This window comes from Diospyros lotus, chromosome 1 (assembly GCF_014633365.1).
Source record: "Diospyros lotus cultivar Yz01 chromosome 1, ASM1463336v1, whole genome shotgun sequence".
NCBI classification, from domain to species: domain Eukaryota; kingdom Viridiplantae; phylum Streptophyta; class Magnoliopsida; order Ericales; family Ebenaceae; genus Diospyros; species Diospyros lotus.
Genome location: NC_068338.1, coordinates 6,447,788 through 6,461,460, shown reverse-complemented (window position 1 = coordinate 6,461,460; position 13,673 = coordinate 6,447,788). Strand labels below are relative to the sequence as shown.

General features: G+C 39.3%; 1 protein-coding gene across 1 annotated transcript; it reads right to left on the bottom strand.

Annotated features, from left to right (window-relative positions):
* Positions 1-10,357: 10,357 nt before the first annotated feature.
* LOC127790471 (uncharacterized) lies at positions 10,358-10,750 on the bottom strand. Its single transcript, XM_052320002.1, has one exon. The coding sequence runs from the start codon at positions 10,748-10,750 to the stop codon at positions 10,358-10,360; it is 393 nt and encodes a 130-aa protein (XP_052175962.1).
* Between the last annotated feature and the right edge of the window lie 2,923 nt (positions 10,751-13,673).

The window sequence follows — 13,673 nt, the reverse complement described above, 5'->3', positions numbered from 1 at the left end:
ATGTGCAACTGAAGAAGAAGGAGAAGGAGGAGGCATAGGCTTGCAATCAGAATTAAAGACTAGTCAAATTTCAATGGCCAAATCTGCCACCATGCCTTTAAAACGACAACTGAGTGGTGAAAATAACATGCTTGGGTTGAAGAGGGTGATGCGGGGAATAGAGGAAGAAGATGGTAATGTTGCGGAGGAGAAAGAAAAGAGGAAGTCTGATGAATTGTAATACCCCAAAATTTAATATAACGGTTGGATGATGTAATAAAGTGTTTTAAATGGAAGTTTTGAATTTAAGTGCAAATGGGAATGATTTTAAGGACTCAAATGCAAATATCAAAGGATAGCTTCTCCAACAATAGGAATAATTGCAATTATAAATGCTTATTTAAGAAGCTTTGTGTTGGTGAAATGGGATTGGAGGATTATCCCTAAAAGTCCTAAGGCTTATGATGATAATAATTACTTTTACCCTTAATTCAAAGTAAGGAAAACTTGGAAGAATTCTATTGGCTCACCAAAGCAAATGGATAAGAAGGGTTGTCTTGGAGTCCACGTTAGGAGCAATTGGAGGCATAAGATTGGAAGAATGAAAAACTTCTAAAGGAAGGAAGAATCAAGTGAAAGAATTTCAAAGATAAGCCATCATTACTAGGGAAGAAAAGTAGATAAATTAAAGGCTTGTTTGAGAAGCCTTGAGATGGTAGAATAGTATTGTCTTGGAATGGATTAACTTGGAAGACTTGACTTGGGAGACTAATTGACATAAGGAAGGCTTATTGAAGAAGCCTTGAGGTGGTAAAGTGTTATTGGATGATTTGTGCACAAAAGTCTTAAACCATGATTACCTTTATTTCTTAATTCAAAAGCAAATGTAGTTGGAAGCTTGCCATTGGCTTGCAAAAAGATAAGGATAAGGTAGGTGGAATAAGTGGGCACGCAAGGGGCAAATGGAAGGAGTGGATTGGGAGAGAAAAAGCTTCTAAGAGAAGAATGAAATCAAATGTGAGTTTTTTCAAAGATAGTAATCATGGCTAGGATAGAAAATAACCAAATGTGATCTTGAAGCTTGGAGGTAAAAGGACTATAAAAAGGGGTGGAGAGTTGGACCACGTAGAAGGAAAAATAGAAGAGGAAAAGCAAGAGAAGAAGAAACCAAAGAAGAAGGCAAGAGAAGCCAAGTGGGAGACCAGATTGGAAATTACCAAAAACGGAAAATAAAGCTAAAAGGTAAGTCACTTTTCTTTCTGTAGGGTTGTAGTACACTGAAAGGAGAGTTCGTAGGTTCAAACGGAAGTCAAATCGGAGTTAAAATGAGCAAGATATGGCCGTTTTAATTTTGGGTTGCAAAATAGAGAAGGGGCAGCGCGTGGCCACCCTTCCGAGGACCCGTGAGGGCTCATTCGACCTCCGATTGGCCTGGAATTTTCACCGTTGTTCTCCTATTTTAATTACCTACAACCCTGAGTAGAAATATTTAAGGTTTGGTTCATCGAAATAAGTGATTTCTACAGAACAACCCCTGGTGCTCGAAATCAGGCTATAAACAGTGTTATCGAGGGGAAACGATCGAGGTGAGTGGTTTCTTGCATTCTTTGTGCTTCATATTGATCATTACTTGAATCATTTGTGTTGAATGTGGACATACTCACTTTCTCTCTTTGATTAGCATGATACTTTACTTGTTTCATCACTTCATGGCATGTGGTTGTTTGTGGCAAGCTAGTGGCCGCCATGAGTGACTCGCGGAGTCACATATGCGTGTTTGAGGTGAGCATGGCGTGCGCGGGGGTGATTGCAACACCCTGGCATGGCTTCCACAAAGGGGGTTTCACTTTGCATACTTGCATTTCATACATGATCTACTTCTTTCTTGAAACCATCTCACTTAGATGTAATTATCTAACTTGGGTGTTTCATACCCCTAGAATATTCAACGTCCCAGGTGTGTTAGATGTGCCAGGTGATTCAGGTTCCGGATTCTGATTCGGGCAAGAGCGAAAAGGTGGTGCTTGGCTAGCTTTTGGTTTATTTCATTATGTACCTTTGTAACCAAGTTTTGTATTGTGAATAGCAACTAGGGTACTCGGGTTTGTAATAAAAAGGTGCCCTACAGTTGTACTACAATAATAAGTTGTGTTTTTGGAGTATTGAGAGTCTTTTATGTTTCTTGTACTTGGAAATGAAATCTACTGGAAACCCACTTTATTTAGCTTTGGTTAAGCTTGCAGGTTCGATCCAATGCTTCCGTTGGTAAGGGTTTCCATAACGCCCGTAGGTGATGATTTCTTATATTTCAAGTTATTGTATATTTGGAAAAGTGGGGCGTTACATGAATCAAAAAGGGAGTCATTTCAGATGTTGTTGAGTTAAGACAAAGAATCATCATCAAAAGAAACTGGAGAACAGGAAGCATTTGAACCATCAGTGAAGCAAAAAAATGTGCAACCGAAGAAGAAGGAGGAGGAGGAGGAGGCACAGGCTTGCAATCAGAATTAAAGACTAGTCAAATTCCAAGGGCGAAATCTGTCACCAGGCCTTTAAAATGGACAACTGAGTGGTGAAAATAACATGCTTGGGTTGAAGAGGGTGATGCGGGGAACAGAGGACGAAGATGGTAATGTTGAGGCGAAGAAAGGAAAGGGAAGTCTGATGAATCAAAAAGGGTGATGTTTAAGAGGTTGTTGACTGAAGACGAAGATTCATCATCAAAAGAAACTGGAGAACAGGAAGCATCAGAACCATCAGTGAAGCAAAAAAATATGCAACTGAAGAAGAATGAGGAGGAGGAGGCACAGGCTTGCAATCAGAATTAAGGACTAGTCAAATTCCAATGGCGAAATCTGCCACCAGGCATTTAAAACGACAACCCAATGGTGAAAATAACATGCTTGGGTTGAAGAGGGTGATGCGGGGAATAGAGGACGAAGATGGTAATGTTGAGGCGGAGAAAGAAAAGGGAAGTCTAATGAATCAAAAAGGGTGTTGTTTCAAAGGTTGTTGAGTTAAGACAAAGAATCATCATAAAAAAAAACTGGACAACAGGAAGCTTCTGAATCATGAGTGAAGCAAGAAAAATGTACAACCGAAGAAGAAGACGACTCTACATCCGAAGAAAAAGAAAGAGGATGAGGCACAAGCTTGCAATCAGAATTAAAGACCAGTAAAATTTTAATGTCGAAATCTTTCACCAGGCCTTTAAAACGATAATTGAGTGGTGAAAATAGCATGATTGGGTTGAAAAAGGTCATGCGGGAAATAGAGAACAAAGATGGTAATGTTGAGGAGGAGAAAGAAAATGGAAGTCTGATGAATCAAAAAGGGTGATGTTTAAGAGGTTGTTGACTGAAGACGAAGAATCATCATTAAAAGAAACTGGAGAACAGGAAGCATCTGAACCATCAGTGAAGCAAAAAAATATGCAACCGAAGAAGAATGAGGAGGACGAGGCACAGGCTTGCAATCAGAATTAAAGACTAGTAAAATTCCAATGGCGAAATCTGCCACCAGGCATTTAAAACGACAACCCAGTGGTGAAAATAGCATGCTTGGGTTGAAGAGGGTGATGCGGGGAATAGAGGATGAAGATGGTAATGTTGAGGCGGAGAAAGAAAAGGAGAAGTCAGATGAATCAAAAAGGGTGTTGTTTCAGAGGTTGTTGAGTAAAGACGAAGAATCATCATCAAAAGAAACTGGAGAATAGGAAGCATCTGAACCATCAGTGAAGCAAGAAAATGTGCAACCGATGAAGGAGGAGGAGGAGGCACATGCTTGCAATTGGAAATAAACACCAGTAAAATTTCAATGGCAAAATCTGCCAGCAGACATTTAAAACGAGAACTGAGTGGTTAAAATAGCATGCTTGAGTTGAATAGGGTGAAAGATGGAATACAGGACGAAGATGGTAATGTTGACGAGGAGAAAGAAAAGGGGAGGTCTGGTAAAGCAAGAAAAACGTATAGGCTTGCAATCAGAATTAAAGACCAGTAAAATTTCAATGTCGAAATCTTCCACTAGGCCTTTAAAACGATAATTGAGTGGTGAAAATAGCATGATTGGGTTGAAGAGGTTGATGCGGGCAATAGAGAACGAAGATGGTAATGTTGAGGAGGAGAAAGAAAAAGGGGAAGTCTGATGAATCAAAAAGGGTGTTGTTTCAGAGGTTGTTGAGTAAAGACGAAGAATCATCTTCAAAAGAAACTGGAGAACAGGAAGCATCTGAACCATCAGTGAAGCAAAAAAAATGTGCAACCGAAGAAGGAGGAGAAGGAAGAGAAGGCACAGGTTTGTAATCAGAATTAAAGACTAGTCAAATTCCAATGGCGAAATCTGCCACCAGGCATTTAAAACGACAACCCAGTGGGGAGAATAGCATGCTTGGGTTGAAGAGGGTGATGCGGGGAATAGAGGACGAAGATGGTAATGTTAGGGAGGAGAAAGAAAAGGGGAAGTCTGATAAATAAAAAAGGGTTTTGTTTAAGACGTTGTTGAGTGAAGACGAATAATCATCATCAAAAGAAACTAGAGAAGAGGAAGCATCTGAATCATCAGAGAAGCATGAAAAATGTGCAACAGAAGAAGGAGGAGGATGAGGCACAGGCTTGCATTCAGAATTAAAGACTAGTAAACTTCCAAGAGTGAAATCTACCACCGGGTCTTTAAAATGACAACTGAGTGGTTAAAATAGCATGTTTGGGTTGAAGAGGGTGATTCGGGGAATAGAGGATGAAGATGGTAATGTTGGGGAGGAGAAAGAAAAGGGGAAATTTGATAAATCAAAAAGGGTGTTGTTTTAGAGGTTATTGAGTTAAGACAAAGAATCATCATCAAAATAAACTGGAGAATAGGAAGCTTCTGAATCATCAGTAAAGCAAAAAAAAATGTGTAACCGAAGAAGAAGGAGAACGAGGAGGTATAGTCTTGCAATCAGAATTAAAGACTAGTCAAATTCCAATGGCTAAATCTGCCACCAGGCCTTGAAAACGACAACTGAGTGGTGAAAATAACATGCTTGGGTTGAAGAGGGTGATGCAGGGAATAGAGAACGAAGATGGTAATGTTGAGGAGGAGAAAGAAAAAGGGAAGTATGATGAATCAAAAAGGGTGTTGTTTCAGAGGTTGTTGAGTAAAGACGAAGAATCATCATCAAAAGAAACTGGAGAACAGGAAGCATCTGAACCATCAGTGAAGCAAGAAAATGTGCAACCGATGAAGGAGGAGGAGGAGGCACATGCTTGCAATTGGAAATAAACACCAGTAAAATTTCAATGGCAAAATCTGCCAGCAGACATTTAAAACGAGAACTGAGTGGTTAAAATAGCATGCTTGAGTTGAATAGGGTGAAAGATGGAATACAGGACGAAGATGGTAATGTTGACGAGGAGAAAGAAAAGGGGAGGTCTGGTGAAGCAAGAAAAACGTATAGGCTTGCAATCAGAATTAAAGACCAGTAAAATTTCAATGTCGAAATCTTCCACCAGGCCTTTAAAACGATAATTGAGTGGTGAAAATAGCATGATTGGGTTGAAGAGGTTGATGCGGGCAATAGAGAACGAAGATGGTAATGTTGAGGAGGAGAAAGAAAAGGGGAAGTCTGATGAATCAAAAAGGGTATTGCTTAAGATGTTGTTGAGTGAGGATGAAGAATCATCATCAATAGAAATTGGAGAAGAGGAAGCATCTGAATCATCAGAGAAGCAAGAAAAATGTACAATCGAAGAAGAAGACGACTCTACATCTGAAGAAGAAGAAACAGGAGGAGGCACAGGCTTGCAATCGTAGATAAAGGCTAGTAAAATTTTAACGGCAAAATCTGCTACCAGGCCTATAAAACGATAACTGAGTTGTGAAAATAACATGCTTGAATTGAATTGGGTGAAATAGGGAATAGAGGACGAAGATGGTAATGTTGAGGAGGAGAAAGAAAAGGGGAAGTCTGGTGAATGAAAAAGAGTGTTGTTTCAGAGGTTGTTGAGTGAAGACGAAGAATCATCATCAAAAGAAACTGGTGAAAAATAAGCATTTGAATCATCAGAGAAGCAAGAAAAATATGCAACTGAAGAAAAAGAAGGAGGAGGAGGCACATGCTTGCAATCGTAATTAAAGAGCAGTAAAATTTTAATTTCAAATCTCCCACCAGACCTTTAAAAACGACAACTGGGTGGTGAAAATAGCATGTTTGGGCTGAAGAGGGTGGTACGGGGAATAGAGGACGAAGATGGTAATGTTGGGGAGGAGAAAGAAAAGGGGAAGTCTGATGAATCAAAAAGGGTGTTGTTTTAGAGGTTGTGGAGTGAAGACGAAGAATCATCATCAAAAGAAACTGGAGAACATGAAGCATCTGAACCATCAGTGAAGCAAGAAAAATGTGCAACCGATGAAGGAGGAGGAGGAGGCACATGCTTGCAATTGGAAATAAAGACCAGTAAAATTTCAATGGCAAAATCTGCCAGCAGACATTTAAAACGAGAACTTAGTGGTTAAAATAGCATGCTTGAGTTGAATAGGGTGAAAGAGGGAATACAGGATGAAGATGGTAATGTTGAGGAGGAGAAAGAAAAGGGAAGGTCTGGTGAATATAAAAGGGTGTTGTTTCAGATGTTGTTGAGTGTTGACGAAGAATCTTCACCAAAAGAAACTGGAGAACAGGAAGCTTCTGAATCATCAGTGAAGCAAGAAAAATGTGCAAACGAAGAAGGTGGAGGATGAGGCACAGGCTTGCATTCGGAATTAAAGACTAGTCAAATTCTAATGGCGAAATCTACCACCAGGCCTTTAAAACGACAACTGAGTGGTGAAAATAGCATGTTTGGGTTGAAGAGGGTGATTCGGGGAATAGAGAATGAAGGTGGTAATGTTGGGGAGGAGAAAGAAAATGGGAATTCTGATGAATCAAAAAGGGTGTTGTTTCAGAGGTTGTTGAGTTAAGACAAAGAATCATCATCAAAATAAACTATAGAACAAGAAGCTTCTGAATCATCAGTAAAGCAAAAAAAATGTGCAACCGAAGAAGAAGACGACTCTACATCCGAGGAAAAAGAAAGAGGAGGAGGCACAGGCTTGCAATCGACATTAAAGACCAGAAAAATTTCAATGTCGAAATCTTCCACCAGGCCTTTAAAACGATAATTGAGTGGTGAAAATAGCATGATTGGGTTGAAAAAGGTGATGCGGGGAATAGAGAACGAAGATGATAATGTTGAGGAGGAGAAAGAAAATGGAAGTCTGATGAATTAAAAAGGGTGATGTTTTAGAGGTTGTTGACTGAAGACGAAGAATCATCATCAAAAGAAACTGGAGAACAGGAAGAATCTGAACCATCAGTGAAGCAAAAAAATGTGCAACTGATGTAACATCCTGTTCGAGCGATAGGAAGGACCGGAACAACTTATCCTGATGGGCCTACACGAACTTCCCAGGGGGGTCACCTATCCCTGGATTACCCCAGGTTAAGCACGCTTAACTTGGGAGTTCTTTGCCAACATTCAGCCCAAAAGGTATCTAGCTAATGTTGTTTCATTTCTTACACTATCCTCGATATATACTAACTTCTCTTGGCTCTCGGGGTATTACATTCTCCCCCCCTTAAGCACATGATGTCCCCGTCATGCGACCTTACAATCGGTCCCTGATCTCCCCCCTTGCATGGCCGATGTGAGATTTGCCTAAGGTGCCTACACGCACCCCCCGTAGGGGCCTCACGCCCCCCTCGAGACTCAGCCTCCTCGCTGAGGTTTGCCCCACCACCGCGCTCAGAGGCTCGGGGGTCGGCTCTGATACCAACATTGTAGACACCCCCTTTCAGACCAAGGGAAGTGCTACATAAAATAAGGAATAAACGAATAACAACAAATAACAATTCTCATAAATACTGAAAATATAAATCTCAACATGCTAAACGCAAACTCAAACTGTACTCAACGTACTAGTCCACAACTGGACAACATCAAATATAAATATCCCTCATAAAATAAAAGACAACTGCGAAAATAAATAACTAAATGTCAAATGACCAAAAGACCAAATGACCCAGACATCCTTCAGGTTTGAGTGGCCTCCACGTACACAATCTAATGCATCCCACTGCTAGAACCCACCTCGAGAACTCTCTCGCCGCTACCTGAAATGGTGAAGAATACAAGGTGAGTCACAAGACTCAGCAAGCAATAGGCATGAAAGAAATAATAGGCTGAGTCAAAGAAGTCTCGAACTCATAAAAAATAACTAATCTCAATACCACAAGGTAACTCGATATAAACTGAGGGAAAACTAACCTCATAACTGAGGGATATCTTAACTCTTCTTATAATCGAACTCATTAATGAAAGTTTGATATATTTGAATAAACTGTTATGGTTGCATAGGTTCTCATATGATGATGCTCAGAATGAATATATCTCATGCAGGTATGCACATACTGGCTTGACGGCCCACATAAATCTCAATGCACCTTAAATGCAACTCAAGGCACAAGGGCGTAAATATAAACTCATACCTGCCTGTGGCTGAACCTGCAACCAAAAGAAATAAGCACATATACTCACTAGGGTTTAAAACCCCTACTCCATAATAAGGAGCGTAAATAATTATCTCACTAGGGCCGTACGATGCCCCTAATTACCGGTAATCAAAGATCTCAAAATGAGCTCAGGGGATCCCATCGCGGACTAGGACGCCTCAATGCGACAATGCAAAAATAATATGCTAGCACACAATATGTGGTGCTCCACAATAAACAAAATGCTCAATGCTCACACAACATGAATGCTCATATTTCATAACAGATCTCATCACAATCTCCTACAATGCATGTATCTTAATTAAACTTCAATAAAAAAGTTACATATTAGATCTCAAGTCTCATGAATTCAAGGATATGTTAGATGAATAAGACTTGCTTAATATTATTTTTAAGGCATAAGATTTCTTTAAACCTTATTAATCTTTATTTATAATAATTTAAATTTAATTTAGAACTTAATTACAGAGATTTTTACTTGCATTAAAATCATATTAGGATGAAAATGGATTTTTTTCTCTCGGTGCTACAGTAACCCGGATTGCTACAGTAACTCGCTGCTATGCTATTGCTACAGTAACATCGCTATAGTACTTCCTGCTTACAGCTTGAAATCCCACGCAAAGTCTCTGCAATTTTATACATATGTATATTACTTCTAAAATTAGACCACCATCTACACCTATTGAGAAAGATGATTTAAGAGGACTTATACCCCATTGAAGGGAATGAATTCACAACCAATCAACTATAATTTTTCAAAAGAAACGCAATGGATTTCAACAATTTATTCTCTGCAACTCATATACGTATATATATATATCCAAGTATCCAAGAATGTATATATGTATTTCAACAACTCCATACATACTAATATATATATATATCCATCAATCTTATGAGCTACACCATTCCAAAGGGAAAATTATGATGAACAAATCATAATAAAGAATGATCGAATTCTCAGTTTATCAACAATAGGGTCAAACGTTGCTGTGATAATGTTACACAAATATTTATATATATATATATATATGAACATGTAGATGGAGGAACATGAACAGAGAGCCAATGGGGAGGTTATTGGCGTGAAGAACTTTAAGAAAATCCTTGATTGAAGAAATTTAAATCCACATAATGAGAACATAAGAGAAGCAAAAGGGAAAACTTGTATTGGAACAAGAGGGATTTAAACTTGTAAAAAGAAGGCTTATGGTTTGCAACGGACAAGAGATATCAGTTTGCATATAACCAGAAAAAGACTATTGCATACAAAAACAGGGAGAAGATCTTGCATAAATCAATAGGGTAAAGATGCTTGCCTCTTGAGATTGCTATGACGCACTAGCCTCTGATTTTCTTAATCACTTTATCCCCCCTTCTCTGATTTCCCAAAACTTACTCAACAGCACAAGAAGCATCCCCAAAGCTTCATGCACTATTATGACTATTTAAAGGCTTTAAACCCTACGTCCTTCAAATCCCTCTTTAACAATAACTTTAATTTCTCTTTAATTTAAATACCTTAATTCACTTAATTAACTCCAATTAAATTCTTCCAAAATTACCCTCACTTATTTATTCCAATTTCTCCCTAAATAAAATAAAATCTTTATTCTACTAAAATCCTAAAATTCCAAATAATGGTATTCATGCTTTATTTAAAAATTTAAAATACCCATAAATATTTCCCTTGGCTAAAATCATATTAATTTGCTAAAAATTTAAATTCTCAACATTTCCAAGCCCTCAAAATATTTAATTCACTCGAAATTTCTTATGCCCTCTTACGGGTCACTACAATTACTCCCCCCCTTAAAAGAATTTGGTCCCCAAATTCATACCTGGTCACTCGAACAAGGAGGGATATCGGCGTCGCATTTCTTCCTCTAGCTCCCAAGTTGCCTCGTCTTGAGAGTGTCGCTGCCATTGCACTTTGATAAGTGGAATTGAGCGGTTCCTCAAAATCTTTTCCTTGCGCTCCAAAATACTGACGGGCATCTCCTTATAGGACACATCCTCACTAACCTCAAGCGACTGATAATCAATCACATGCTGTGGATCGGGAACATATTTCCTTAACATCGATACATGGAACACATTATGAACGTGAGCCAATTGAGGTGGTAAAGCTAACTCATATGCCAAAGATCCAACTCTCCTCAATATCTCAAACGGTCCAATATAACGTGGGCTAAGCTTCCCTGATACTCCAAAACGTCGCACACCCTTCATAGGCATGACTCTCAACCAAACATGGTTGCCAACCTCGAACTCCAAGTCACGTCGCCTCTTATCAGCATAACTCTTCTGTCGATCCTGTGCTATTGCTACAGTAACTCGCTGCTATACTGTTGCTACAGTAACTCCCTGCTTACAACTTGAAATCCCACGCAAAGTCTCTGCAATTTTATACATATGTATATTACTTCTAAAATTAGACCACCATCTACACCTATTGAGAAAGATGATTTAAGAGGACTTATACCCCATTGAAGGGAATGAATTCACAACCAATCAACTATAATTTTTCAAAAGAAACGCAATGGATTTCAACAATTTATTCTCTGCAACTCATATACATATATATATATATATCCAAGTATCCAAGAATGTATATATGTATTTCAACAACTCCATACATACTAATATATATATATATCCATCAATCTTATAAGCTACACCATTCCAAAGGGAAAATTATGATGAACAAATCATAATAAAGAATGATCGAATTCTCAGTTTATCAACAATAAGGTCAAACGTTGCTGTGATAATGTTACACAAATATTTATATATATATATATATATGAACATGTAGATGGAGGAACATGAACAGAGAGCCAATGGGGAGGTTATTGGCGTGAAGAACTTTAAGAAAATCCTTGATTGAAGAAATTTAAATCCACATAATGAGAACATAAGAGAAGCAAAAGGGAAAACTTGTATTGGAACAAGAGGGATTTAAACTTGTAAAAAGAAGGCTTATGGTTTGCAACGGACAAGAGATATTAGTTTGCATATAACCAGAAAAAGACTATTGCATACAAAAACAGGGAGAAGATCTTGCATAAATCAATAAGGTTAAGATGCTTGCCTCTTGAGATTGCTATGACGCACTAGCCTCTGATTTTCTTAATCACTTTGATCCCCCCTTCTTTGATTTCCCAAAACTTCCTCAACGGCACAAGAAGCATCCCAAAGCTTCATGCACTATTATGACTATTTAAAGGCTTTAAACCCTACGTCCTTCAAATCCCTCTTTAACAATAACTTTAATTTCTCTTTAATTTAAATATCCCCCCCTTAAGCACATGACGTCCTCGTCATGCGACCTTACAACCGGTCCCAGATCTGCCCCCGTTGCATGGCCGATGTGGGATTCGCCTAAGTTGCCTACACGCACCCCCCCATAGGGGCCTACACACACCCCCTCGGGACTCAGCCTCCTCACTGAGGTTTGCCCCACCACCGCGCTCAGAGGCTCGGGGGTCGGCTCTGATACCACCATTGTAGACACCCCTTTTCAGACCAAGGGAGGTGCTACATGAAATAAAGAATAAACGAATGATAAACAAATAATAATACTCTCATATCGAGCGATAGGAAGGACCGGAACAACTCACCCTGATGGGCCTACGCGAACTTCCCAGGGGGGTCACCCATCCCTGGATTACCCCAGGTTAAGCACGCTTAACTTGGGAGTTCTTTGCCAACATTCAGCCCAAAAGGTATCCAGCTGATGTTGTTTCCTTTCTTACACTATCCTCGATATATACTAACTTCTCTAGGCTCTCGGGGTATTACAACTAAAGAAGACTAAGGAGGAGGAGGCACAAGCTTGCAATCAGAATTAAAGACTAGTCAAATTCCAAGGGCGAAATCTGCCACCAGGCATTTAAAACGACAACCCAATGGTGAAAATAGCATGCTTGGGTTGAAGAGGGTGATGCGGGGAATAGTCGACGAAGATGGAAATGTTGGGGAGGAGAAAGAAAAAGGGAAGTCTGATAAATCAAAAAGGGTGTTGTTTAAGACGTTGAGTGAAGATGAAGAATCATCATCAAAAGAAACTGGAGAAGAGGAAGCATCTGAATCATCAGAGAAGCAAGAAAAATATGCAACAGAAGAAGGAGGAGGATGAGGCACAGGCTTGCATTCAGAATTAAAGACTAGTAAACTTCCAATAGCGAAATCTGCCACCAGGCCTTTAAAATTACAATTGAGTGGTTAAAATAGCATGTTTGGGTTGAAGAGGGTGATTCGGGGAATAGAGGATGAAGATGGTAATGTTGGGGAGGAGAAAGAAAAAGGGAAGTGTGATGAATCAAAAAGGGTGTTGTTTCAGAGGTTGTTGAATTACGACAAAGAATCATCATCAAAATAAACTGGAGAACAGGAAGCTTCTGAATCATCAGTAAAGCAAAAAAAATGTGCAACCAAAGAAGAAGGAGAAGGAGGAGGCATAGGCTTGCAATCAGAATTAAAGACTAGTCAAATTCCAATGGCGAAATCTGCGACCAGGCCTTTAAAACGACAACTGAGTGGGTAAAATAACATGCTTGGGTTGAAAAGGGTGATGCGAGGAATAGAGGACGAAGATGGTAATGTTGCAGAGGAGAAAGAAAAGGGGAAGTCTGATGAATCAAAAAGGGAGTCATTTTAGAGGTTGTTGGGTTAAGACAAAGAATCATCATCAAAAGAAACTTGAGAACAGGAAGCATCTGAACCATCAGTGAAGCAAAAAAATGTGCAACCGAAGAAGAAAGAGGAGGATGAGGCACAGGCTTGCAATCAGAATTAAAGATTAGTCAAATGCCAATGGAAAAATCTGCCACCAGGCGTTTAAAATGACAACTGAGTGGTGAAAATAGCATGCTTGGGTTGAAGATGGTGATACGGGGAATAGAGGACGAAGATGGTAATGTTGGGGAGGAGAAAGAAAAGGGGAAGTTTGATGAATCAAAAAGGGTGTTGCTTAAGACGATGTTGAGTGAAGACAAAGAATCATCATCAAAAGAAACTGGAGAAGAGGAAGCATCTGAATCATCAGAGATGGAAGAAAAATGTGCAATCGAAGAAGAAAACGACTCTGTATCTGAAGAAGAAGAAAGAGGAGGAGGAATAGGCTTGCAATCGTAAATAAAGGCCAGTAAAATTTTAA